Source organism: Phalangium opilio, unplaced genomic scaffold, assembly GCF_054372755.1.
Source record: "Phalangium opilio isolate 3A_F unplaced genomic scaffold, DU_Popi_V2 ptg000082l_1, whole genome shotgun sequence".
NCBI lineage: Eukaryota > Metazoa > Arthropoda > Arachnida > Opiliones > Phalangiidae > Phalangium > Phalangium opilio.
This window is the reverse complement of record NW_028324189.1, coordinates 10,268,384-10,294,271: the sequence shown is the minus strand read 5'-3', so window position 1 is coordinate 10,294,271 and position 25,888 is coordinate 10,268,384. Positions and strand designations below refer to the sequence as shown.

The 25,888-nt window shown below is 36.8% G+C and overlaps 5 protein-coding genes and 2 long non-coding RNA genes across 10 annotated transcripts; 5 read left to right on the top strand and 2 right to left on the bottom strand.

The window, feature by feature from the left end:
* The first annotated feature begins 2,275 nt into the window (after positions 1 to 2,275).
* Positions 2,276 to 6,908, top strand: twz (BTB/POZ domain-containing protein twz). 2 transcript variants are annotated; one of them, XM_089848494.1, is made up of 5 exons: positions 2,276 to 2,751; positions 5,018 to 5,347; positions 5,412 to 5,784; positions 5,851 to 6,113; positions 6,180 to 6,908. In XM_089848494.1, the coding sequence occupies exons 1-5, from the start codon at positions 2,603 to 2,605 to the stop codon at positions 6,331 to 6,333; spliced, it is 1,269 nt and encodes a 422-aa protein (XP_089704620.1). In that variant the 5' UTR covers positions 2,276 to 2,602; the 3' UTR covers positions 6,334 to 6,908. The 2 variants fall into 2 exon arrangements, with proteins under 2 accessions (XP_089704620.1, XP_089704621.1); XM_089848495.1 differs by lacking the exon at positions 2,276 to 2,751 and adding an exon at positions 4,415 to 4,772.
* A 121-nt stretch (positions 6,909 to 7,029) lies between these two features.
* LOC149651539 (mitochondrial import inner membrane translocase subunit Tim21) lies at positions 7,030 to 8,153 on the top strand. The gene is made up of 4 exons (XM_089848499.1): positions 7,030 to 7,426; positions 7,491 to 7,725; positions 7,808 to 7,907; positions 7,973 to 8,153. The coding sequence occupies exons 1-4, from the start codon at positions 7,189 to 7,191 to the stop codon at positions 8,075 to 8,077; spliced, it is 678 nt and encodes a 225-aa protein (XP_089704625.1). The 5' UTR covers positions 7,030 to 7,188; the 3' UTR covers positions 8,078 to 8,153.
* A 138-nt stretch (positions 8,154 to 8,291) lies between these two features.
* On the top strand, positions 8,292 to 11,716 carry vih (ubiquitin conjugating enzyme vih). Its single transcript, XM_089848502.1, has 4 exons — positions 8,292 to 8,511; positions 9,039 to 9,066; positions 10,144 to 10,230; positions 10,303 to 11,716. Exons 1-4 carry the CDS (start codon positions 8,405 to 8,407, stop codon positions 10,627 to 10,629), a joined length of 549 nt encoding a protein of 182 aa, XP_089704628.1. The 5' UTR covers positions 8,292 to 8,404; the 3' UTR covers positions 10,630 to 11,716.
* Position 11,717: 1 nt separating this feature from the next.
* Positions 11,718 to 13,574, bottom strand: LOC149651537 (uncharacterized). Its single transcript, XM_089848498.1, has 6 exons — positions 12,934 to 13,574; positions 12,837 to 12,867; positions 12,618 to 12,776; positions 12,452 to 12,561; positions 12,209 to 12,395; positions 11,718 to 12,147 (listed from the first exon to the last, which is right to left on the bottom strand). Exons 1-6 carry the CDS (start codon positions 13,098 to 13,100, stop codon positions 11,734 to 11,736), a joined length of 1,068 nt encoding a protein of 355 aa, XP_089704624.1. The 5' UTR covers positions 13,101 to 13,574; the 3' UTR covers positions 11,718 to 11,733.
* Positions 13,575 to 13,922: 348 nt separating this feature from the next.
* LOC149651536 (uncharacterized) lies at positions 13,923 to 17,611 on the top strand. Its single transcript, XR_016371265.1, has 3 exons — positions 13,923 to 14,284; positions 16,212 to 16,277; positions 17,486 to 17,611. It is a non-coding gene; the product is annotated as an uncharacterized LOC149651536 (long non-coding RNA).
* Positions 17,612 to 19,130: 1,519 nt separating this feature from the next.
* On the top strand, positions 19,131 to 21,196 carry LOC149651535 (uncharacterized). Its single transcript, XR_016371262.1, has 2 exons — positions 19,131 to 19,468; positions 20,739 to 21,196. It is a non-coding gene; the product is annotated as an uncharacterized LOC149651535 (long non-coding RNA).
* Positions 19,558 to 25,558, bottom strand: LOC149651534 (uncharacterized). Of its 3 annotated transcripts, none has more exons than XM_089848488.1 (3): positions 24,674 to 25,558; positions 22,068 to 22,991; positions 19,558 to 22,001 (listed from the first exon to the last, which is right to left on the bottom strand). In XM_089848488.1, the coding sequence occupies exons 2-3, from the start codon at positions 22,131 to 22,133 to the stop codon at positions 21,579 to 21,581; spliced, it is 489 nt and encodes a 162-aa protein (XP_089704614.1). In that variant the 5' UTR covers positions 22,134 to 22,991; positions 24,674 to 25,558; the 3' UTR covers positions 19,558 to 21,578. The 3 variants fall into 3 exon arrangements, with proteins under 3 accessions (XP_089704614.1, XP_089704615.1, XP_089704613.1); XM_089848489.1 differs by having other exon boundaries at positions 24,904 to 25,558; XM_089848487.1 differs by having other exon boundaries at positions 22,068 to 25,558.
* Positions 25,559 to 25,888: the final 330 nt, after the last annotated feature.

Below are 25,888 nucleotides of genomic sequence, written 5' to 3'. Positions count from 1 at the left end.
AAAACATCCACTAACTAGTGTCAAAACAATGCAGAGAAAAATATGCATTCGGATAACCTTTGAACCCTTGGAAAAGGGCCTTGTATTCCCATTAGTTGGGAATCTTGGGATGGGGCAGGAAAAAAAACCAACCCGAGACCTACGGACGGTCCAATACCATCTTTGAAGGTTCTTATTATTATTATTATTATAAGTGTTCTTGGTAGATGAGATCATGTATGCTGTTATGAACTTTCGCGTCTACAAACTTTCAGCATGATTTCAAGTTTCACCATCTCATATTTAAATATTCAATACAGGTAATATTATTCGGTATTCTGGTAAATATTCCGTGATTCAATTAGCGAATATCGCCACTAAAAGTGTATGTATGGATATCGAAAAGTCCCAGTATATCCCCATTGGAGTTGGAAATATATATATCCAATATAATAATCTAAACTCAAAAATCAAGTATGTTCGGTATGGAATTAGGCTTAACGTTTAGCGCCTTTTTCCTGTGAAATTGCGCCAAAATTCCCTGAGCGCCGTCCGTATTCGGCGGGCTCCAGCCTCCGGGCCATTTATGTTTGAGGCCGCTGGTTTCCATAGAAACGAGTTAGATCACCCTGGGGCTCATCTCGATTCGGGAAAAATTTTCATCCCTTTTCTATCAACCTACCTAACCTACCCTCCCTACTTTTATAACTGGGCGCGTTTCTCCAAAACGCCTTTTGCCTTTTCTTCGATATAAGCAGCCCCGGCGTAGGCGGACGAGAATTTTAGATCCTGGGGTTACAAACTTTTTGAGGGGGAAAAAGTTTTATTTCCGAAAGAGTTAGGCTAGCCCGTCTTTTGTTTTAGATTAGAACCAGACGAAGGAAAAGGTGTCGAAAAGGTTTTGGCTCTAACCAACCAGTAATCACCCTTAAAATTCGATAAAATTTTAAATAGATGTATATAGACGATAGACCTATTTTACAATTCGGATGAATGAGCTATAATATGAATTATTTTATTAATATTCCCAAATTTTACAAATTATTAGGTTCTTGGAATTTAGATAAAACTGGCACTGTTAGTTTGGTTTATGGGTGTTTTAGTTGGATTATGGTAAATAAGTCAAGGATAGCTCGCAATTATTGTTATTACATCTAATTTTGATAACATGGCCGCTTGAGAGCCGGTCAATAATGTTTAGACGCCCTCGGGACCTTCTACGAACCGAAGTCCTGGACGTTTTGTATTGTGGGAGGATGGGTTTAGTATATTGAAGCTGGAAATATCCCCGGGCGTATTACGCCTCTAGAAAAAAGTTCGATATTGGATGGAAAGAGCTATAATATATGCGAGACTTTTCTAGCTAGTCCAAGGGGCCTTTTTTTATATAAAATTTTTACTTTTTTTCTGGGCAAAATTTTCGAGTTGCGTAGATCCTAGAAAACTTCAGAAATAAAATTTGCCCGGGGCCTCAAATTGTTCGTTTGCACGCGCCATTTTATCTCCCCCCTCTTTTCCTTCTATATTTTTCATCCCCTCATTGCAAACACCGACTTCCCCGAGGGCATTCTGCGTCTCTACTTTTACCCTCGTGCTAAATTCTATTCCTTTTACCCCCTTTTTGATTCGAATTCTTCCACCAACACCTCCACCCTCCGGGGCACCTTTTTTCTTTAAACTAAGTAGAAAACTAGCGTTCGCACTTTCAAAATTAAGCTTATCTAACTAATTTTTCATCGGAATGCCTTAATTAGATCTTTACCAAAATCGGGTTAAACCCGATTATGTTTTGGAAAAGTTTTAACGGTTAAGCCTAATCTCTCGAATTCCTAGAGAGAGAGAGAGAGGAAAAAACGCGGGAACTTTCAGCCAATGAAGGAGACGGAAAAAGGGCGCGAGACTTGACTCTCGATTACGCGTGACCGACTAGTTTTTCGCGTATTTTTTTTTTTTTTTTTAAAAAGTGGGGGAGAATTTAGTATTTGTGGTTTTAATCAATTTAAATCGTTCAGTGCGAACGTTAAAGTATGCCGTTGGGCATAGCCTAATTACTAAGCGAAAAATATCTGGCCGTTAGCTAATTTTATGTCCGGGAGGTCTAAAGACTCGGAAAAACGTATAAGCAAACGCGAGGTATGGGTGCAGCCTTGCCGCAGCTGCTTATTTAAATACCGCCGCGGATAAAAAAATCTTTAGGTATAAATAAAAAATGTTACGAGAAAGCTTTAGAAATGAAAAAGCTTAAAACGCCCCGGGACAACTTTTGCCCTAAGCTCGTCTAGGAGAAATAGTTAGATAAAAAAATCGGTTGGAAGGCGGAACGCCCAGCGCTGGAGAAAAGATGGCCCGGAGCGATCCGGGACTCTTGTGCGTGTACGGAGGAGAGAGCCCGCTTGCCACGCGCAACTTCGTTGGAAGGCTAGAACCTCAAGCACGCGCTGCCGACACGAGCTCCGCGTCGTCGCCAAACGTTTCAAAACTAACAGTTCGGGATTGGAGAATTTTGGGAGCAGCTCCGCTCCAGGACTAGGAGAGGAAAGAGATCCATCCGTAGGAGAGAGCTGGTGGGACTGCTCCGAGGAGAGAAGAGAAGAAGAGGCATCTCTCTCCGTGTCTCATTCAGATGGCCACATCCGCCAGAGGATCCGCGGCCGAATTATCGCCGGCCAGTTTGACGTTATCCTCCGTTTCCGGATCACGTCCAGCCAGCGCTTCTGTCAGTCCAGCCAACGAACAGTCATCCACCTACGCGGGACGATTCAATATAGCCAGGTAAGAAAAAATATCTCATTTGTTTACTGTTTCATTAAATGAAGGAAAGTTGTTTTTCCGTGATAAGTTCGGTGGTTGGTTCCTAAATCGTACGTGGGGAAGCAGTTTTGGTTACGGAAATCTGAGACCATATTTGACGTTATATTATAGTTATTGTTTTCCTATGAGAATTTTGGATGAAAAAAATCATAAAATTCGGGGTTTTCCATGAACATTTTGTATTAGAATCACCGAATTGGGTTTTCATATGAACAATTTTACGATATAATTGTAGAGTAGTGGTTTTCCATTTTCGAATATCCGACCGTTATAATATGATCATTACGTGGTTTTACAGTTAATTAGTGTTATGATAAATCTGTTACAATATGATCACTGACGTAAACAAATAAATTGTTTCCTTGTAAAATAACGAAACAACGCCATTTTTTAAAGTTTATTAAAAGCTGATAGTGAAGACTCTATCTAGTTTTTCGTCATAAAAATTCCAATTTATATATAAACTTTAAATAACTTATTTTCTTCTTTATAAAAAAACTTAAAGAATGTTTAAAACGAGTATATATGAAAAAATAGTTCACCGAGATGGTTTGAAGGGATTCTGGGAGAGTTTTTGTCAAGGGGGGTTTAATACAAGAGGGGGGATGTAGGTAGTACCTTCGAAATGAAAAAGTTATTTCTGATATATATTTAAGAATGCAAACTAATTCTTATCCCGGAGGTAGGAATTCTTGCTAGAAGAGCCAAAGTCAAGTCTCAGTCAGGGCTTGAAAAGAAACGGGTCCTTAGGGCATAGACGAAGCTGGCTTCTCTTTACGAAAAGTTCTATCCAAGCCCGGCAGGGGGCCTCAGACGAGAAAGAGAGCGGGGATGGGAGAGAGGGTGTAAGGCGAATGGACTGGTATGGTAGCTAGGGTCCTCCGCTTCCAGGACTATTCGTGGCCCGAGGCTGGGAATCAGACGCGGCGTGTGCTAGTCACGTGATAGCCCCAGGGCCCTTAGAGATGCACCCGTCACCGCGGAATTTGGGGAAAAGCTCAAGATGTCGCGTTCGTACCACAGATTTTGCTCCAGAAATAGCAAGAACCACAAGAATTATTATTGTTTATGTCCTTTGAACCCTTGTGTGGCCAAAGGTCAAGCTAAACAATGGCAAAATACCATAGAAGTTAAAATTCCTACGGAATATTTATATGGGTTTATCTTGGAAGGTCATAGGTTTAAGAGCTAATGTAATCCTCTTGAAGAGGTCGAATTCCCAGAGTTTCCCAGGGTTCTCAAGGGACTGTTGGCCCTAGAACCCCTTCCTCGAAAACGTTTTCGCTTCTTCTATAGGCCACTAAGCTGTTGGGCACCACAGACCAAAAGTGGGCCAGATAAAGTATGACTCTTTTTAACGCTGATAGTCACTTTAAAATTTACCCGTTTGGGGGTTGCTTTGACGTTAACTCATTGGGTCACTGTGACTCCTAGTTGCTATAATCAGTGTTCAATTCCAACTCATTCATCGGAGTCATCACATCATAGGCAATTGAAACTATAACCATATCATTTTCAATGTGGTTGGTATGAACTGCCCTCTTGTTAGCCTTGGGGCCTTGTTGGAAAGGGCGACCTCGGAGTTAAAGCCCATACATTCCTACTATATATACGTCCTCTTTGGCAGGACCCTGTCTTTGGAAGGACCATCTCTACGCGCGTTATTACTCGCGTTCCTCTTCTCTTCCAGAACGCCACGAGGGATTTGGCGCTAAAACTTTTGTAGCGCCCCAAAGCGCGAACACCGTCGTCATGGCAACGCCCTCGGGGCCCGTATCTTAGATCCTTTACACCATCAACACTCCTACAGCTTTGGAATGAGAGACCCGGGTACCCTTAGTTTTGGGTCGAAATAGCTCAGAGTCCCCCAAATGTCGAAGTAGTAGCGGAATACCTTTAGGTATTTTTATATGACGAAGCTAGACTAGTCACTACTGGGAAGGTATCTTGTATCCGCGCTATCTGAAAGAGAGAGGAGAGAGGTAAACAAACGCGCCTTAGGAACAATTTTGCGGTTTTTATTGGCCCCTCTCCCTTACACCCCGACTGGTAGGCGGGCGACGACGTCGGACCCAAAAATTAAGATACCCACAGCTATATTTAGATTTTTAATCGTGATTCTTTATCGAAGAGGCCTTGAGGCTTTAATTCCTTTTAGAAAATTAGAGATAGGAGATGTACTGATTTTTCCCCAACCCGTTTTCTTTCTTCTTCCTTTCTGTGCCAGCTTAGCGGAGCGTTCATGGTTAAGTCAAGATCACAAGCCCCTGATGCGTCCGGAGTCTCCGCTCTCGTACGTTAATAGTAACAGTAATCATATCGCCGTTATGGCGGCCCATTCGACCGGAAGCGCGTCATCGTCACCGGCCGGGGTACCGACTTCCTCTTCTCTTAACCCTTCGCCAGTCACTTCCGCTAGCGGTGGAGGAGGCGGTCAGTCTTCGCATCATAAGATATCTGGTATTCCGTGTGTGGCCGCGGCATCAAGGTATACAGCTCCCGTTCATATTGACGTTGGCGGGACCATTTATACGTCGTCTTTGGAAACATTGACTAAGTGAGTGGGAAAATTAACTAGGTAAAACCATCAAACATTTTCTAAGATCTTCCAATGTCCACAGACATCCAGAGTCGAGATTGGCGCGCATGTTTAATGGAAGCATTCCTATTGTCCTGGACAGTTTAAAGCAACACTATTTCATCGACAGAGATGGCAAAATGTTCCGTCACGTTCTAAACTTCTTGAGAACGGGAATCGTGGCAATTCCGGAAGAGTTTCCAGAATTGGAAATACTATGGGAGGAAGCGAAATTTTACGGTATCGCCGATATGCTTAGACAATTAGAGGTCATCTTGTTAGCCAGGAGAAAACGGGACATGATGAAGAACCGTGTTGGGGTTAAAAGTGGACACAGATCTACGGGAAACTGCAAACGACGAGCAATTGGTTCGTCTTCGGCTACGATACCCATGAGACGAGGCAATGTCGACGAGGTATGTCCGAAAGTTGCGTCATATTCTGTTTGAGTTAAGCGTAAACTATGTCCGATTCTATTTTAGGATGACGCGGACACGGATAGCGACTTATCAGGACGGGAACACCAAAATAATCAAGACCAGGATCGAAATCGCGCGGACCCTAACGGGAACGGACGCGAATTCGAATGTTTGGCGTTACACGTCAGCCCGGAATTAGGCGAACGTATAGTTATAAGTGGGGAAAGAGCTTTGGTAGAAGAAGTCTTCCCCGAAATTAGCCAACCCCTGATGGATGCAAGAAGTGGTGTGGCTTGGAACCAACAAGATTCCAAACACGTTCTCAGGTATGTGAACGAACGTTACCATCTATTTAGACTTAAAACTAACGTAACCCTCCCTTTTTCTTGAAGGTTTCCATTGAATGGTTATTGTAAAGTTAGTTCTCTTCAAAGCATAGGTCGTCTCTTGAACGCTGGGTTTAGGATAGCGGCCAGTAACGGCGGAGGGGTCGAAGGTCAACAGTTTAGCGAATATCTTTTTGTTCGGAAAACGCATCCTACGTGAGATTAGAACCAACTAAATGGACACATGTAATATTTCGAGCTTATCTCAAACAATACATTCTCCCCCAACCCGCCAAAAACAAAAACGAAAAAAAGAAAACTTAAGAGTTTGACTGGACATCATTGAACCACAATGGGGAAATCTGTTTAAACTAATTTCTATAGAAAACTGCTGAATTTTAGGTGAATGATTGTCCACCTCTACCTCCATAAGATTCATTTGGTGCTACATGTTTGTTAACCTCATCCTTACCCACTCGACCTGTTACTGTTGGAATTACTAATCTCATTAATATAGTCTAAGCCTAATGGATAGGAAGCTAATTTTAAATATATATATAATATAGTAATTCTTTTAATTATCCTATCATATGTCGGGTAGACGTTAATTTTATCGAACCCACCGTAATTTCTCGATTTGTGCCATATTGATATAAATAGTCTAAAAAAAATTACAAATAATGATATTTTCATTGTTATTATATATAATTACATTATTATTAGTGGAAATTGTTGCTCTCCGGGCAATAAAATTACATCATTGTATATAATTTCAGGTTGTTATGCCAAACTAAAGTTCTGTTGCATTTTGTACTCTAAACCACGTGAGGATTTAATATTTCAGTTTCCCGCCAAGGTCCCAGGTAGGTTTGGTTCCATACAATGATCTGAACAGAATTGAATTTCATGCTTTTGGGTGTCTGCTTATGTTTACTTCACTCCTTCAGCATCCATACGTCTACTCGGAATTATGATATAATTTAATTTAATTTAGTTTAAAATTAATTGGAATTAAATTTAATTCATCAGATAATTTAAAGTTTCCAATTTCAGGTTAAAATAATAATTTGGGAATATGTCAGTAGCTCGCTTTTGTAACTATCACAGAAGTTCAAATTTTCCGACAAGGCTTAGCCATTTTGTCCAAGGAGTTAACGTAAACAATGTTGTAGTAAACAACGTGAATTACAAAAAATTTAGGTGTTTCTCAAATACAGCGGTAATATCGCAGAAACGGCAACAAGAATCGCAAAATTTAACTGTTTCTAATGTGAAAGATACAGCAGTTGGACCATTGACAATAGGAGAAAAAGGTAAGTATTTGTTTTATCTTAAATTAAATTAAACATCTTTAATCTTTGAACTCTGAACTTTAAGTGAAACAAACTACCAAAGATGCATCCTATTTGGGGATAATCATTGCTGGAGTTGGCATTACAGGGATGATGTTTTACGCCATATTCAGAGAATTATTTTCAAGTGAAAGCCCTAATTCAATCTATAGTTCCGCTTTGGAAAAGGTCAGAGAAGATGAAAGTGTCATTAACTCCCTTGGACCTCCCATAAAAGGTTTTGGAGAGCTTAGCTCCAGAGGTCGAAGGAGACACGTTAGGTGGAAGATCTTTTTTTTTAAATAAAGAAATAAATTTGGCTTTATAACTTAACTTAATCATGATTATTAATTACTTAATTAGTCATTTGGAGTTTCTTAAAAATGGTGTTTCTCATATGAGAATGAAGTTCTACGTTCAAGGAACAAGGGGCAGGGGTACTGTTCATTTAGAAGTCAGAAAGGTATGGGGTTTTTTTAAAATTAAATTTAAAATTAAGTTAATTGAATTCTGGGTATTTATAAATAGAGTGAGAGTGGCAAATATGACTACGAATATTTGATTCTGGAATTGGATACAGGAAGAACTTTAATTCTGCAAGATAATAGACCTAAGGATCTTAGCATAATTTAAAAAAAAATAAATATCTATTGATAAAAACAAAATAAACATTTTTTAGAGCTTTATTAAATGTTTTAATCAAATTTTATTATTTTTTGACATTTTTTTAGCATACGACGGATTGGGAAGGGGAGGGGGTGGTGACGTCAGCCTCGTTTTATTGGCTGTTTTTAGTCACGTGGGTAACAATCCCTGGGTGTTTAAAATAGACCAATCGCGTTCGTCGGATTTATATTGTTCTTTCGTCCGTTACGCATTTTGTTTTCTTGTCGAGTGTGAGGGGTCTAAATCCACTTTAAATATAAATAATTCCCAGTTTAATTTAATTCTAATGTTGGAATGGCTTCTCAGAACATTGATCCATTAAGTTTAGCTCCCGAAATGAGTAGGAAAACATCGGAAGATCAAAGAAGACAAGATGCTGGCAAGCATTCCGTTAGCAAAAGGTAACGTATTTAAAGCAGTGTTGGGCAAATCGCGAATGACGTTGTACTACCAAGCGGGGGGAAATTCGGCGAATGATCGAAAAATTCGCGAATTTGCCCACCACTGATTTAAAGACCTTGACCGAGGCTTAAGTTTAACTCAAATTTTTAGATTGTTATAATTTTTTCAAAGCTAAAACGGTTGGGCCCTAAGCCTTGGCTATTATTACTTAGACCCCCTTGAATATTTGAAATACATAGGTCACTGAACTGATTTTTCAATGTTTTAATTAAAATTATGCCCGAAAACTATTAAAATATTAAATTTAATGTTAATTCGTTACCTAAAACCACCCCTAAATCCGTGAAGATGAAAATTTGAAAGGCCAATATTTTGAAGGCTTATCACGCTTTTATAGAGTAGTGGCACTCAATGTTAACTACCCATAGAGCTTAATACAGTCAAAGGCAAGTAGGTGCCATTACTCTATTGATAAATGAACAACAAACAAAGCATAGCACCTAAGTTTTGTTTTGGTTTTATTTAGATTGCAACAGGAGCTTATGAAACTCATGGTAGGGTATTTTGTTATTGTATTTTACTCGGGGTTCATACAAACCTGGAAAAATCAGGGAAATAAATAGTTCACAAAAACCTCATGGAAAAATCAGGGAAATTTCGAATTTTTAGGAAAATTCAGGGAAATCCGGGAAATTTGCGTCAAATAGGGGCCGAGTAATTGAGCAAAATGTTCGTGAACATTCCCTCCATAGGATTAACATTACACTAAACTTTGGAGGCTCATAACTCTGGTTATATTAGAGATACGGGGATGTCCTTTGATTATGTAATAGTCATATTTGCCCCCCCCCCTCCTTCGTTAACATTTGCTCCATAGGATACTCCATATAGGGGAGAAACCTGGAAAACTCAGGGAAGTATATGGGGAAAAACCTGGAAAACTCAGGGAAGTATATGGGGAAAAACCTGGAAATCTCAGGGAAGTATATGGGGAAAAACCTGGAAATCTCAGGGAAGTATATGGGGAAAAACCTGGAAATCTCAGGGAAGTATATGGGGAAAAACCTGGAAATCTCAGGGAAGTATATGGGGAAAAACCTGGAAATCTCAGGGAAGTATATGGGGAAAAACCTGGAAATCTCAGGGAAGTATATGGGGAAAAACCTGGAAATCTCAGGGAAGTATATGGGGAAAAACCTGGAAATCTCAGGGAAGTATATGGGGAAAAACCTGGAAATCTCAGGGAAGTATATGGGGAAAAACCTGGAAATCTCAGGGAAGTATATGGGGAAAAACCTGGAAATCTCAGGGAAGTATATGGGGAAAAACCTGGAAATCTCAGGGAAGTATATGGGGAAAAACCTGGAAATCTCAGGGAAGTATATGGGGAAAAACCTGGAAATCTCAGGGAAGTATATGGGGAAAAACCTGGAAATCTCAGGGAAGTATATGGGGAAAAACCTGGAAATCTCAGGGAAGTATATGGGGAAAAACCTGGAAATCTCAGGGAAGTATATGGGGAAAAACCTGGAAATCTCAGGGAAATTTGTTTTCCAAAAGTTGTATGAACCCTGTTACTAGAAAAAGTATTAGAGAAGGGTTTTTTAAGGGTTTATATTGTAATATCTTAGATGTCTACGGATAAGAGTGTATCTGCTTTCCCTGATGGTGAAAACCTATTTCGTTGGATTGGAACTATAACAGGAGCTCAAGGAACTGTATGCAATAATGTTTTTAGGGTTACAGATGATATTGACTTGTATTGATACGTGTGGGGGGTTTTTTTATAGGTATATGAAGGGCTCACTTATAAACTATCATTGGAATTCCCAAGCAATTACCCTTATACAGCACCCACGGTTCAGTTTGTCACCCCTTGCTTCCACCCAAATGTTGATACAGTCGGCAACCTTTGTCTGGATATTTTAAAGGAAAAATGGACGGCCCTTTACGATGTTCAGACTATTTTGTTATCAATTCAGTCTCTATTGGCTGAACCTAACGTTGATAGCCCCTTAAATTGCCAAGCTGCTGAATTATGGGGAGATCAGATCGCCTATGCTAAAGTTTTAAGAGAAAAGTACGAGAGAGATGTCAGGCGGAAGTCCAATCAATAAACCCCATTTTCTTACCATTTCAAAAAAAGAAAAGACGAAAAAGGCTATATCCTATTGTACCCCTTTTTGCTTAAACGATATATTTTGTTTTTTATTTTATTGGGTTCGAAAAGTGTTTATAAGGATTTTATTTCAGTTTGAACTCCGCTCGCTCGCTTCATATCCATTTTGTAGATGATGTTTGTTTAAGTTATTTATGTTAGAACAATTCTCAATTCTCAAATTTGTGTAAAATTAAAAAAATTAACAAAATTTCTCGATTCTCCGGTAAAATTATAAATAAAATGGTATTTTTAAACAATTTTGTATCTTTTAAGTTTTGGTTGGTTACTAACTTACTATGAAACGAAATCCTATTGAACATTGTCATTTACGTTTTAATCAAGGGTACTTAGAGGATGTCAGACTTTTTCTTTTTTTTACTAAATAATGAATCAGAATCCCCCATGGCATTTTTCAAACAAAAACATTCTACGTACGCTACGGGAAAAGGGGGTTTGAAAAAATTTGAAAATTGTATGTAAGAAATACGGTTTACTGATTGAATTATACATATATATATTTTTTGTACAGATATAATTTAAACTCCCCCCCCCCCCAAAAATATATGATCTTAAAAATGAAAAAAAAAAAAACAAACAAAAAACTTAAAAAGAAAGAAAAACAACAACAAAAAAAAAAAAAAAAACAGCACAGTAGAATTTTTTTTATTGTTCATTATCGAATATATTCAAATGTTTTCCGAATTCTCTTTTCTCTCTATCCTCCCATTGTAAAGATTTATCATATTTCATAAAAAATTCAAAAAAAACAAACAAAGTGGTAGAAATAAATTTCAACATTTATTGTCATGGAAATTAAGATCTATTGATTTCAGTTTTTGAAATACCAAAATCAGATGAAAAAAACCTGATATAAACAATAAGATTTTGTACATTTTAATACTGCTTAAAAAATTGCAACAACTTTGGGGTGTCAATAATGTGACTGACTGACTGACTGACATCTTGGCATTTTTTCAGCTGTTAACCCAAGTTTTTTCATTAAAAACTGTAATTAATAAAGTGACAAATAATTATGATATGAAGTTTACGGGGAAAAAATTCATTTTATTTCAGTTTCATCAATATAATCATCCTCAAATTCATTTATAAAGGTTTCACCATCTTCTGACGTTTCTTCGATCACGATATTACTCATTTCTTTATCAATCATAGTTTTTCTACACTTCTCTTTCTGTTTCAATCTACGATTCTTGATGAATTGTTTTAAATCTAAACTTTGATACGCTGGTTTTGAAATTTCCTTCCATTTCTCTTTCAAGTCAGTTCTATCGTTTCTTGAACTGGCGGCAAGAACTTCTTTTTTGTTCTTTTTCAACAGAACAACATCCATCATTTGAAAATAATCCAATCCTAACGTGTCTTGTTTCATATTAACAGGAATATTGTACTCTGATTTCCAAGATGGGACTTTAATTGTGTTTTTCATGTCTTTGAATTGTTGATTAACAAGAGACTAAAAGGTTAAATGTTGCCATTAACTCTTAATCTTAAGGTTTTAAGAGTCAAAACGTTACTTCTAAAGATTGGTTTTGATTGGGGGGTTTAATTGCTGGAGTTGTAGTTTCTTCCCTGACAAAATCAGGACCAAAATCTGCCTTAGAAAGTGCATTTTCTAATTCAATAAGTTTCGTGGTTTCTTTATCTAAAACGAATTGAATTTGGGGAACTTTTCCGATGATGTTTCTCGAAGTTAATATTGCCCTATAATTAAAATTTTAATTAATATTTTAATCTATTAAATTTATTAACTTATTTGCCTAATTTTTGGAGAATTATCATCTAGAATTTTAGCTATAGTTCGAAGGTTTATCGAGTCATTTGTTTTCCACCACACATTGATGTTAGTGTAGTTTGACGATACTTTCACCTAAAATAATCATTAAACTTAATTTTTAATTAAAAATATTTCTAGTTAATTTATACATTTGTTATTTCTAATGAGTAATCATTAAGATTTCCCCCAATTTCGTCATTGGCCAACATATTTGTTATATGGTTCATGAAAAGTGACTCTAAAACTATTTGCCTGCGCCCTGATTTTTGGTTAGAAATGGCTTGAAGGTTAGAGGTTGGTATAGTGTCCTTTTAAAAGAAAAATACTGGTGAAAATTAAGTTTTCATGGTATAAGCCTAAATTCTTACAGAAGATTCGTAAAATTTCTTAGTCTTTTTCCTACAACATATTTAAGAATGTTAATTTATTTAATTTCATAAGTTATTTGTGACTGTTTCTGTTTACTTTCTCTCTCCCTGTGACACAAGCTTTTGGAAAACCTTTGATTGATTTTCAAAAATTTGGGATGAATTTGGAGGTTTTGGCGTTCTTTTTATTTTATCGTGATAACTGAGTCTTTGTTTTGTCATAATCAACGAAATAGACAGTATTTTTTGGCCTGTTTTCAACATTTTAAATAATTATTTAAATAAGAAAGATTTCCTGCAACTTTCAAGCCTTGGATCTAGCAGAAGAATTTTGAGCCCAGGTCATGGGAGCCAGGGCTGGAAATAAGACAGGTTTACAAGTCCAACTTCTCTTCGAGAATTTTAAATTACACTTAGTTGTCAAGGAGGGCCAAGAAGAAAAGAGCTTCCTCGCAGCGGTACTCTGCTTGTTCGATGACATTCTGAAGCTTCTTGTGTTTTTTTTTAATGCAATAATTTTTATCAGTATCCAAGAGAGAAAGGGATATGATATAAAAGCGGTACGAGCGTAATAGTAGCTAGGAGGATATAGGGGTGAGGGAGTCTTCGACTGCCCGATCTTAGAGCTCAGGGTTTCGGCTTCTCCGATATGGGAGTCGGGAAATTCCAAGGTTAGTAAAGTATAAATCGCTATAATTGGGGAGATTCGTGCATCCGTACCTAGTTACCTTGGTTATGCGCATCACGTGACCACGCAAATCCAATTAAAAACTAGCGGGTTTTTCATGCTAGCTTAGGACCATGGATGAAGAATGCGCGTGAGGAAATTTGTTTTCACGCTATAGGATCGGCAACTCCCTATCTCGAGCGACAGCTTATTCTGTATATACTCTGTTACAACATCGGTTGTCAGCACGCGCAAAGCTAGGTCTCTATGTAACCTAGCCTTGTACGTGCTGTCAAGAGACCAAAAAAACTTCAGGATCTTCAGGATTCCGCGAGTTTTTCGTCTCTTGACAGCACGTACAAGGCTAGGTTACACAGAGACCTAGCTTTGCGCGTGCTGGCAACCGATGTTGTAACAGAGTATATACAGAATAAGCTGTCGCTCGAGATAGGGAGTTGCCGATCCTATAGCGTGAAAACAAATTTCAACCTCACGCGCATTCTTCATCCATGTTAGGACTTTGAAGCAACGCCGCCTATATTTCGTGTTGACTGCACTTGTAGTGATATTTTTTTAATTTTATCGGGCGTTAACTCGACCCACCCACAATCTTTAATCCATCTTAAACACTTATCTAGTAGAGTTTTTGGTGTAAAAAACCGTTACCTTTATCTAAGAACCATAATTTACTATTAATTAAAAATAAAATAACGATAAAAAAACGGACCCCCTTCCACGGGACGAAGGGGTATGAAAGAAGAGGCGGGTCAGAGCGACAGAGGTAAAAAGGAATTACGTGTTTTTCGCCTTCCCCGTCAGCAACGTCATCAAAACGTACTTTAAGTAGATAAGATAATTTAAACTTTTAATTACGTGTTGGAGGGAGGGGCTCTATACTAGGCTATGAGTCGGACTGAAGTAAATACTAACCGTTCTCCATTCCTGCTTCTAAAATTAAATCTATCCCTGGTATAGTAATTAAATTAGTAACTTGAAAAATATGCTAAACATAAAGGAAAATATTACATTCACAATAGAGAATTACTAGATTTGAAAGTTGTATTCCCGCCTAATCTAGGTGCAGATTATTAATATATGTGCATTGATTAAGGTAAGCTCTTTCAGTTCGTAAAAGGGTCCCAAAAATTAATTTAAAAAATGTATTTCTTTGTATGACGTACATCTACGATGAGGCTCTTAGTTTGACCTGCCCTGTTGTTGTTGTCCCCGTCGTGCCAGTATACCCACCTTTGGCTGTATAAAAGTTTTCGTTAGTCGTTGAAGGGAAAGTGAAAGGGAGAGAATTGTGGTGAGGTGATATTTTTCGTTCGTCTACTTATGAAGGGAATTATGATAGTAAGGTTAAGCTATATATACTCTCCCTTTAAAATTCGTCTCACCCGTCGTCGCCGTCCACAATACGATTTCACGCTTTCAATACCGTTCCCCTATTTCAACATTGAAAGAAATCGAGGGGAATTTATAATCTAGGCAAGAAATATATATGCTGATGTTATTTTTGGAATGGTCTTAAGGTACCGGGATATTACAATTATTGAGTGTTTTACCGAATTCTTCCTCTTTCAAACGCTTCTGGCCATAAGTTAATGTTCGAAATTTTTAAGATGCGATAAGTATGCGTAGGCATAAGTTGTAAATTAAAAGTTTCTGTACGTGTATTAATTGAACGTTAAGTACGTAATCATTTTAGCACTGTTAAAGGTAATTCGATCATCGAGGGGATAATCACTAAAACTTTCTGTTATTCTATTAAGGGTTACTTGTGTGTAATCAGTTTAGCATTGTTAAAGCTAAAACCTCGTTTTTATAATGGCCTTACGGGTAATCATTTTAGCAATGTTAAGGGTAGCGCATCGAGGGGCAACTCACTCAAGTTTTCTCTTGGCGTCGCACTATTACAATTATAACATATATAAATTTATTGAAGTAGGGATTACTGGTAATCATTTTAGCACAGTTAAAAGTAGCGCATCGAGGGGCTATTCACGTAAATTTCATGTACGCCTGTTAAGTACGGTACGATGGGGCTACTATTATGAGCCCAGCCCTTGGCCCATCTTGTTTAACTTTTATTTTTTAGAAATTTTGTTAAACAAATCTTTCGTGTTCAAGCATTATTATTTGCCGGTTCAAGCAAATTAATGAATATTTCTGTTTAGTTCTATCACGGAAGAACTAATTTATTTATCTATATATATATATATATAAATCAGAGTACTGACTGACAAAATGACTGCTAATCAACGCCCAGTCCAAACTTCTTGCCCTAGAAGGCTGAAAATTTGCAGGAACGTTACTCATAAGTAGTAGGCGCGTACTAAGAAAGATTTTTCCAATCCGCCACTGTCTTACTAAATGGCGCCCCGAAATGTAAAAAATCTTCTCTATGCAAGTCCGCGCGTTTCAACCTATTTCGCAAATGTTTAGTACACTGGTTTCCTTTAACCTATAGACGGGCTGAATGGTCTTTTGGGTTCTATTTGTTGCCATCTTTTTAAATGGCGGCCAGAAATTTAAAAACCCTTCTTTATGGAATAATGTCCGCATAAAAATGTCCTGACGGGCTGACGGGCAACGCCGAGTGCCTTCGCTCCTATGGTGCTACAAAAATATTAGTTATCAGTAAAATCTACCCATTCTTTATATCATTTTGATGGAAGTTCTTATTATTTTTATTATAATTTCAGATGTTCGGTAATGATTCAAACGTTCCTGGAAATTCTGGCGTTACTTCATTCCTTGTCGCCATATTGGTATTTCTTTCTAAGCTATAAATGTTTCTGTTTTGAGGCATACCAAGTACAATATACGAGGGGTCCGACTATACCAAAAAAAAAAGCGTACGAAATTTCGGGATTTCTTCTTGATTTCGCTTAAGATTTCGGAATTTCCTCTTTGATTTCGTAATTTATTGATTACTTCAAAGATTTCGTGAGAAGCGTACGGGATTTCGTGTAAATGTCGGACCCCTCGACAATGTAGAATTTAATAGTGAGATTGAAGTAGTTTATAGTGTCACCGAGGGGCTAAACACTCGCGCATTCTGGCCTCAGTGTAGAAAAGCGGTACTTGGGATAGCTCATATATTTAAATCCCTCCACCGGACTGAAACAATGGTTGGGTAGTTATCTTTGTTTATTAATTGGTCTTAGTTCCGAGGTAATTATTTAGCAACTCTGGGTTATCTAAACAAATAATTTAATACGAAGGGCTGGGCTCGTAAGAGTAGCCACATCGTACCGTACTTCGATGTGCATCTTTTCACAGTGGTAAAACATGGTACCCGTAAAGAAAATCAGAGTGAATAGCCCATCGATACTCTAACAAAAAATTGGAACCCTTAATCCTTACTTCAATAAATTTACTTACGTTATAAGTGAATATCCGGGGCCACAAGCTAGTACTTTCTTTTAAAACTCTTCTCGATTTGTGGAGAAACAGACGTGTTTTGGGTACGTTCCCCTTTCGCTAGCTCGAGATAGAAGCTCTCCAGGATTACAGATTCACAAAGCTTGTTTTACAAATACGAAGGTGCATTTTTGTTACTATTAAGGGTTGGTCGCTTTAGAAATTGAAAGCTCAAGGTTTTTACTTGTGTTATTATTGTATTCAAGGTTGGGTGGGCTTTTTATCTTTTTACTATTGTTCACTCGCACTTACATATTTCTTTTATACGCTTAATCTATACATGGTTAATAATATTTATGCAATTTTAATTTTAACAATTAACTTATTCCATAAAAACGCGCAAATTACTTTCCTAATTTTTCAACACTCAGTGACTTTACGCACTTCCTATCTGGACGCAAAAGCATAATGCTACGTTTTGCCACCAAATACCCTGGTTTTCCATCCTAACAACAACCTCGTTTTCCACCATAGGACATTAGCGTGGAAAAACAGTGGAAATTCTAAGCCGATTAAAATTTGTTAATAATAGAAATTTTCTTATTCTTTTCAGTACCTGGACTCAACACTCGGAAGTTACACGTTTATAAAAATATTCTTATTATTTTCATTATTAATATTTTTAATAAAATCTAATGTATCAATGAAATATATTTCAAAATAAAAACTTGCATTAATATTTATAAAATATTATTTGATAAAATTATTTCTATTTATAAGCTTATTAATTATAGTTATGGGGTCAAATAATAAAAAGAATAAAAGACTTTATAAAAATGATTACCACATTTTTGAAAAGTATTTTAATTACAAATTTTTATTAAATCCGAATGTATCAAATGAAATAGATTTCGAAATAAAATATTGAATTAATATTTATAAGTCTGCCTGACAAATTTATTTTTACTTGTAAGCTTACAAATTATATTTAGTGACTAAGGTATAGAAACTTGCTTCATACCTCTGAATTAGAGTATGATTAAAATGCTTTCCCAACATAGTAGAGCCGTGAGTCGAGTATGTTGACGTGAGACACGTGACACACTCTTAATAAACAGTCAGAATAACAGACTTTATACAATGACGTCAAATCACGTGACCTATGACGTCAGATCACGTGACACACTCTTAATAAACAGTCAGAATAACAGACTTTATACAATGACGTCAAATCACGTGACCTATGACGTCAGATCACGTGACCTATGACGTCAGATCACGTAGCATATAACCTCATATCACGTGACCTATGACGTAAAATATGACGTCATATCACGTGACCTATGACGTAAAATATGACGTCATATCACGTGACCTATGACGTAAAATATGACGTCATATCACGTGACCTATGACGTAAAATATGACGTCATATCACGTGACCTATGACGTAAAATATGACGTCATATCACGAGACCTATGACGTCAGATCACGTGGCCTATGACGTCAGATCACGTGACTAATGACGTCAAATCACGTGGCCTATGACGTCAGATCACGTGACCTATGACGTAAAATATGACGTCATATCACGTGACATATGACGTAAAATATGACGTCATATCACGTGACCTATGACGTAAAATATGACGTCATATCACGTGACCTATGACGTAAAATATGACGTCATATCACGTGACCTATGACGTAAAATATGACGTCATATCACGAGACCTATGACGTCAGATCACGTGGCCTATGACGTCAGATCACGTGACTAATGACGTCAAATCACGTGGCCTATGACGTCAGATCACGTGACTAATAACGTCAAATCACGTGAGCTGTGGCGTCAAATCACGTGACCTATGACGTCAGATCACGTAACCTATGACCTCAGATCACGTGACCTATGACGTCAGATCACGTAACCTATGACCTCAGATCATGTGACCTATGACGTAAAATCACGTGACATATGACGTCATATCACGTGACCTATGACGTCAGATCACGTGAGCTATGACGTCAGATCACGTGACCTATGACGTCACCGAGGTAATTGACTTGTGACGTCACGACAGATGTTAATGGTAATAGGTAATGATTGTCCATTCAGTTAGGCCTAGCGTTCATTCATTTAGGCCTAGCGTTCCTTCATTTAGGCCTAGCGTTCATTCATTTATGCCTAGCGGTGTTCAGCTATTTGGATCTCGCGCCTCGGATACTTCGCACCCGAGTCCGCCCATAGGAGCTTTTAGCGCCCCCCGACGTTGGAAATTTACTTATTTGGAATGGAAGTTACGCGTCAGTCGGTTCATTCTTGCCTGGAAGCGGTCGAGGAAAGTCGCATGGAAATCCTTTCTCGCTCAGCTGATCATTACGGATCACCCGTTCATTCATTGCTTGGAAGCCGTCAGGGAAGTCGCTTGGGAAAACCTTTCTCACTCAGCTGATCGTGATCCCGGCTTTTGAGGTCGATTCTTGATAGATCCGCCATTTCGCTGATCGTTTTTGCCGAGGACGCAAGCTGAATTCGAAGCTCTTCAACATACTTGGCGGCCATTGCTTCGCCTCGTGGTGCTTTAACAGTCCGTAAGCCTAACCTTTCCAATAATCCAAACTCATCTAGCTCCCCTTAAATTATTTATTTTATTTCAAGTATTTAAATTAATTAGGCAGTGTTAAATGTTAGTGAATTTTATTTATTTATTGAAAGTCAAGTAAAATAAGTAATATTTTACAACGAGATGTTGGACAAGAGAGAATCCCTTAATAATTAGTTTAGGGCTATTATTATAATCGGTTAAACGGGGTACGTAATTAATTTAGATATAACGCGACAGATTTTCGGAAATAAGGTCCCCCCAAGAGAAAATTTTAAAACACGAGGACCGTAAGCCTAAATTGAGCCGTGTCTTATTAAACTCTAGTTATTTTACAGATACTGTCTGTGGGAATAGTTTTAAAATAAATGGAAGGTTTTCCTAAAATTATTTTAGGGCTATTATTATAATCTATTAAACGGGGTACGTAATTAATTTAAGAGATAACGCGAGAGATTTTCGGAAATCGGGTTCCGCCGAGAGAATTTTAAAACAAGAGGACCCTAAGCCTAAATTAAGCAGTGTCTTATTAAACTCTAGTTATTTTACGGATACTGTCTGTGGGAATAGTTTTAAAATAAATGGAAGGTTTTCCTAAAATTAGTTTAGGGACTATTATTAATTAATTTAGAGCTAAAGCGACAGATTTTCGAAAATCAAGTCCCGCAGAGATAGTTTTAAGACGCGTGGACATTTGCCCTAAGCCTAAGTTCAGCCTTGTCCAATTTCAACTTAAGTTTTTGTTTATGGGTTCTATCTGTGGGAATAGTTTTAAATAAATGTCAGGTTTCCTAAAATTAATTTAGGGGATATTTTAAATTAATTTCATTATTAAGTTAAATAATTTAAATTTAAATGAAGGGCAGATTTTTTTTTCTAAAATAAGTTTAGGGGATATTTTAAATTATTTTCATTATTAAGCTATAATTTAATTGAAATGGTAGATTTTCCCAAAATTAGTTTAGGCGATGTGTTAAATTATTAAGGTAATAAAAGTGTACAGTTAGGTTTTTCTAAGATTATTTTCTATACAACTTTGGGAAATAATGAGTTTGCCAGATTATTATTTAATATAGGGTGGCAATCGCGGTAGTCAAGCCTTTCTTTAATTCGGGGTAGTTGGTCTTTCTCTCTAAATTTGGGATCTTGTTTTTTAATTAAGGACATTTTTTTCTTAAATTATTTAAATCTAAGATTATTTCGTTCTGCCCAAAACTAGGCAATAGTTTAAGATGTGTTATTAATGTTTTCATTTATAGATGCGGTTGATATTCTTGGATTTTTCTGTTGCTTGTCCTTCCGAGACGTATCATTCCTGATGACTTCCGCTGTTCTGGACTTGCTATGTGTCATTCTTCGTTGGATTCACGTTACATGATGTCTTCTGGACTTGCTATGTATCATTCCTGATGCCATTCTTCGTTGGATTTACGTTACATGATGTCTTCAGGACTTGCTCTTTCTCTCAGCGCTGACTTAAAGATATGGAGGAAATCATCGAAGCTAGAAGACACAAAATACATCTTTTTACTTGCAAATTTTTCATGTAGCCACTTAACTTAATTTTTTTCGTGGAAATTTTATTTGTAACTACTTACTATTTTTTTTCGCGTTCAAACTTTAACTTAGAAACCTCTTTAATATTTTTTTGTTCGAAATTTTTGTAAACACTTTGGTTTTTTTGTTTTTTATTGAATAAATTTTGCCTTAAACCTCGTTCTTTCTTTTCTTGAATTTTTTATATACTAGACTTGGTTTCAATTTTCTAGGGTCTGGACTTAGGGGGATATTTTTGGGTCCCTTTTTAAGCTTTTTACTTGATAAAAAAGAAAATATTAACATAAAAACACTTTTTTTTTATAAAAAAAATTTTTTTTTTGAAAAATTTATTAAAAAATAGAAATTTTATTAAAAAAAACAATAAAAAAAGCATAAAAAAGGTCAAAAAAACTACCCTAAGTGTTTTTCGACTATTTTTGTTCCTTCCCCAAAATCGAAACTTAAATTTTAAACTTAAGCTACCACCCCCAAAGTAAGCCTTGCGAGCCCAATTTAAATTTAACAAGTCCCTGTACAACTCGGGAGTTATTAAATTTAAACTAAGGCCCGCTGTGGAGCCCCCAAAAACCAGGAAACTTCGTCCTTAGCATGGGATTTCCAATGAAAGTCCACTCGATGATAGAAGTCCTCCACTCGATGATAGAAGTCCTCCACTCGATGATAGAAGTCCTCCACTCGATGATAGAAGTCCTCCACTCGATGTTAGAAGTCCTCCACTCGATGTTAGAAGTCCTCCACTCGATGTTAGAAGTCCTCCACTCGATGTTAGAAGTCCTCCACTCGATGTTAGAAGTCCTCCACTCGATGTTAGATGTCCTCCACTCGATGTTAGATGTCCTCCACTCGATGTTAGATGTCCTCCACTCGATGTTAGATGTCCTCCACTCGATGTTAGATGTCCTCCACTCGGTGATAGAAGTCGTCCACTCGATGTTAGATGTCCTCCACTCGAGAGAATGTTCCTGCGCAAGAGAAATTCTTATTATTATTTAGAGAAAATAGCACATGCATAACTTCAAATTAATTACCTTAATATGAAAATCCACTTGAATATTCTTGCATGATGTAACGTAAAATGTTCGGGCAGAAGACATTATTATGATTTGACAAATTGCACACGCCTAACATTCAACTAAATACCTTAGAATGGGGAAGTAAAATAATACCATAAAAACCTAAGCCTTGATTTAATAATAATAATGATAATAATAAAGGCTTTGTTTATAGGAAACCCGCTTAAAATCGTGTTTACTTTTTAAAGGACAAAGCGTATAAGCAACCTTCTACCTTAAACATAAATCAGAAATTTATTTAGATCCTACAAAACTCCCTCAAAGAGTTGCCAAACGCTTTTCCCCTAAAAATATTTATAATTAAAATCATAAACTAGATGCCTTAATACCGCAAAGGGAATCTCACCCTTAAAATCCTGATTACGTTCATTATTCTTAAAAGGGAGGGCTAGGACCAGAGAGCACCTATTCCATATTTCAGCATTTTATTTATGTCCTGGCGAAAAGAAAAATCCCTAAAAACAACAGGACACGTAGCGCTTTCCTTCTAAGAATAAATTGAATAATAAATAATAAACTAAATACCCTAATAATTGCCTACAATGTTTGACAGGCTGTCGAAATAGTCTTTTTGCTAATGAGATTCCCTTTAAACGGATAAAATCAAAGTGTAGACCTGAATTGAGAATGGAATTGTCCCCTTAATATTGATAAAATTACTATTAATAAGATTTAATTACTTGACTGAGAGCCTAAAATGTCTAAATTGTTTTCCTAGTGAGATTCAGTTTCAACGGATAAAATCAAAGTGTAGACCTGAATTGAGAATGTAATTGTAATGGGTTCATTGACCTGATTAATATAGTGTGCAATTTGTCAAATGATAAATAATTCATTCTAGAATCCAACATAAATTTCTCCTTTAGAAACAGATGATAGCTAAAAAATACAATCTGTTCAATTCAAACAATCAATACAAAATTAAAATTATTATCAGCTTAATTGGCACAAGCATTTTGAGTAACATTAATTCCACTTTAAAATAAATCATTTAAAATAACGAGAAAGATAATTATTAATACGGTTTAGGGTCAATCTTGAAATATTTGTCAAATAAACAATCACTTTGAATTACTTTTAAACCGAGTAAAAGATTGAACAGTAAAACCAGGAATAAATGCAACGCGCAATTAATTAGAAGAATTTAATAAGATTAATTTCAAATATTTTGAATAAGTACGACATAAATGTGAATCATGAATACTGTGTGCCAAAATAAACTTCTAAATTCCTTCCAAGAAGGCATTTCCATACAGCTAACTAGTAACTGCACAAATAGTTCCGTTACGGTGAAAACAAATGGGCCACCAACAATAGATTTGTTAATTGAAAACATTTTAGAGAACTACAGTTACTTAAAAACTCAATATCGGCGTTAATAATTATACATCTGCCGTTAAAGGTTTTTTACTCGCTTCAGTTGCCATTAACTTGGGCAACAAACGTGCTATAGTTATTTATAACTATGCATAGCTGTCCACCATCGCTTGGGCTCAGCTTAGCTCACGTTACTTTATAGAAATTCACAACGAGCTCACCTCAAGCTCAAAATAGAAACAACAGGGTTGCCACGGAATTTTCAGAACCAAATTCCCTGACTTTTCCCTGACCTTTTCTGCGAATTTCCCAGACCTTTTTAGGCCGAAAGCGTTAATGTTTACAGCGCGTTTTAAGTGCTTATAATTAAATAAACTCTCTACAGTATCTTTTCCAATGTATTTGTTTCACCAAAATGATTAAGAAACATTTTAACTATAAATAACAGTCTAAGAGACTTTCTTAAAGGCGTTTACTTTACAAAAACAATTCTAGACATTTTTAAGGATTACTCTAGAGTTTTGTGTTAAGAGAGGATGAGGAGAAACTTTCATCCCCAGAAATTTTACCCACTAAAATCAAATTCCCTGACTTTGCCGAAACTTTTAAAATTCCCTGACTTTACGGCCCATTTTTAAATTCCCTGACTTAACAGGTTTTCCAGGTACTGTGGCAACCCTGAACAATGTTTCCTTAGAGCTCAATGTGAGCTCAAGCTCAGTTAGTTTTTATAAATGAGCTCACCTTGGGCTCGGGTTCATTCACATAATTTTGATGGGCTAAGCTAGAGCTCAAGCTCTCTCTCTCTTTAATATCTTTTGCCGGCTCACCACGGGCTCAAAATCGAAAGAATGTAAGGCTCACCTCGAGCTCATTCGGTTTAGTAAGCTCAAGCTCGAGCTTGGTCTCATATTTCCAGGGAATATTTCTTCCAAGCAGTGTAGATGTTGAAATAAATTTTCAGGCTCGGCTCTGGAGCTAATCAATTATTTTGAAGAACCTCGCTCAATTCGCGCTCACTGAAATGAGGTGAGCGCGGACAACTATGGAACTATGGAGTTCCAAGTAACTACCATAGTTCGGTAAACGATACATCAAATCAACTAGGGCTATGTTTTCTTCAATTAACAAACCTATTTTGCACCGTTAAGGATAAATTTTCCACTTGCAACGCTTAATTTCCATTTGGTTGCAATAAAACTTGGTATTTAATCTAAATTAACCCTTATAAATAAAATATTTACCTGGAAAAATCTCTGTATCTACCACTGAAAGAGGCTATGGCTTCCAGCAAACGCTGCTGCAACGCCCCTAAGACAAAGGCTTAAGCCTTGGTCGTAATTAACAAACGTATTTGGCACGGTAAACCATACATTTTCTTACTTACAACGCTTAATTTCCAATCGGTAGCAATAAAACTTTGGTATTTAATCCAAATTAACCCTTAAAATATAAATAAAATCAAAATATTTACCAGCAAAAATCGCAGCATCTCGTTTCCACGGAAATCGCCCCAAAAGAACCCAGAATGAATAGGTTTATTTTGGTGCAAACATGGACCACTAGATGGCGCTGCTGAAGTTAGGCAGACTTCAAAATATGGCGGGTGCGTGCGTTTCAATTTTATTGTTTCTATTTTCTAATATAATTAATAATTTAGTTAATTATAATTTACTAATGTCTTCTAAACAGCCCAAAATACTTTTCTCCACTTTTAAAAAGTGGTACTGGAGTTTATGGATTCCTATAGCTGGAAAAACCACCCTATAAACATGTTTGTCTAGTAGGTCGAAACTTGAAATCATAATAATTAGACTAATTCCTATGAAAGTTAATTCATTTTACAGGGGACCCAGTTTTACGTTGATCTAGATCAAATAAAAGTTCTGAAATTAAAAGTGTAACATATTCCAAAATCTTTGTTTGTTTTTGGCCTAATTATTCCTGTTCTTAATTAGAAAATTAGCAAAATAAAAAAAGTAATGAAGAAAGAAGATGCTATAGGTTTAGCCGCCCCATGAAGAGGGTGTCCTGTAAGAATAATCTGGTTGCAATACACGTCAAAATGCTATCAGAAATTCCACCTAAAATGGTTCAATCGCGTGAGATGCGATTCTTCCCTCCAGTAATGACAATGGTCTAAAATACTAAGGTTATAGTTTCCCCGAGATGTGCGCTAGCTTCAAACGTTACAGCGAAAGCGTTCCTTAATTGGTTTCTAGAGGTAAAACTAATTAATTATGGGCTAGACAATCTGGTAAAATCTTTTATAATCTAACACTTTCTAAAAGGCATGTTTTGGACAAGGAGGATGGGGTTGGGTTTTTTATCTTGGAGACTTGGAAAACGGTTAAAGTACTGAATTTACAATTTTGACATTGGAAATTAATTATGCCATGTTGACGTCTTTAAAGAGATGTATAATCTAATCTCATATGACATGGTGACGTCATCAAAGG

What these genes read in the sequence shown, in the direction of transcription:
- twz (XM_089848494.1), top strand. Translation starts at nt 2,603, where the DNA reads ATGGCCACATCCGCCAGAGGATCCGCGGCCGAATTATCGCCGGCCAGT. An exon ending in TCTTTGGAAACATTGACTAA is followed by an intron (nt 5,348 to 5,411) that starts GTGAGTGGGAAA and finishes CAATGTCCACAG; the next exon opens with ACATCCAGAGTCGAGATTGG. An exon ending in GACGAGGCAATGTCGACGAG is followed by an intron (nt 5,785 to 5,850) that starts GTATGTCCGAAA and finishes ATTCTATTTTAG; the next exon opens with GATGACGCGGACACGGATAG.
- LOC149651539 (XM_089848499.1), top strand. Translation starts at nt 7,189, where the DNA reads ATGTCAGTAGCTCGCTTTTGTAACTATCACAGAAGTTCAAATTTTCCG. An exon ending in ATTGACAATAGGAGAAAAAG is followed by an intron (nt 7,427 to 7,490) that starts GTAAGTATTTGT and finishes CTGAACTTTAAG; the next exon opens with TGAAACAAACTACCAAAGAT. An exon ending in TTCATTTAGAAGTCAGAAAG is followed by an intron (nt 7,908 to 7,972) that starts GTATGGGGTTTT and finishes ATTTATAAATAG; the next exon opens with AGTGAGAGTGGCAAATATGA.
- vih (XM_089848502.1), top strand. Translation starts at nt 8,405, where the DNA reads ATGGCTTCTCAGAACATTGATCCATTAAGTTTAGCTCCCGAAATGAGT. An exon ending in AAGCATTCCGTTAGCAAAAG is followed by an intron (nt 8,512 to 9,038) that starts GTAACGTATTTA and finishes GGTTTTATTTAG; the next exon opens with ATTGCAACAGGAGCTTATGA. An exon ending in TAACAGGAGCTCAAGGAACT is followed by an intron (nt 10,231 to 10,302) that starts GTATGCAATAAT and finishes GTTTTTTTATAG; the next exon opens with GTATATGAAGGGCTCACTTA.
- LOC149651537 (XM_089848498.1), bottom strand. Translation starts at nt 13,100, where the DNA reads ATGTTGAAAACAGGCCAAAAAATACTGTCTATTTCGTTGATTATGACA. An exon ending in GTGTCACAGGGAGAGAGAAA is followed by an intron (nt 12,868 to 12,933) that starts GTAAACAGAAAC and finishes AATATGTTGTAG; the next exon opens with GAAAAAGACTAAGAAATTTT. An exon ending in AGAAATTTTACGAATCTTCT is followed by an intron (nt 12,777 to 12,836) that starts GTAAGAATTTAG and finishes TTCTTTTAAAAG; the next exon opens with GACACTATACCAACCTCTAA.
- LOC149651534 (XM_089848487.1), bottom strand. Translation starts at nt 22,133, where the DNA reads ATGTCTTCTGCCCGAACATTTTACGTTACATCATGCAAGAATATTCAA. An exon ending in AAGTGGATTTTCATATTAAG is followed by an intron (nt 22,002 to 22,067) that starts GTAATTAATTTG and finishes TCTCTTGCGCAG; the next exon opens with GAACATTCTCTCGAGTGGAG.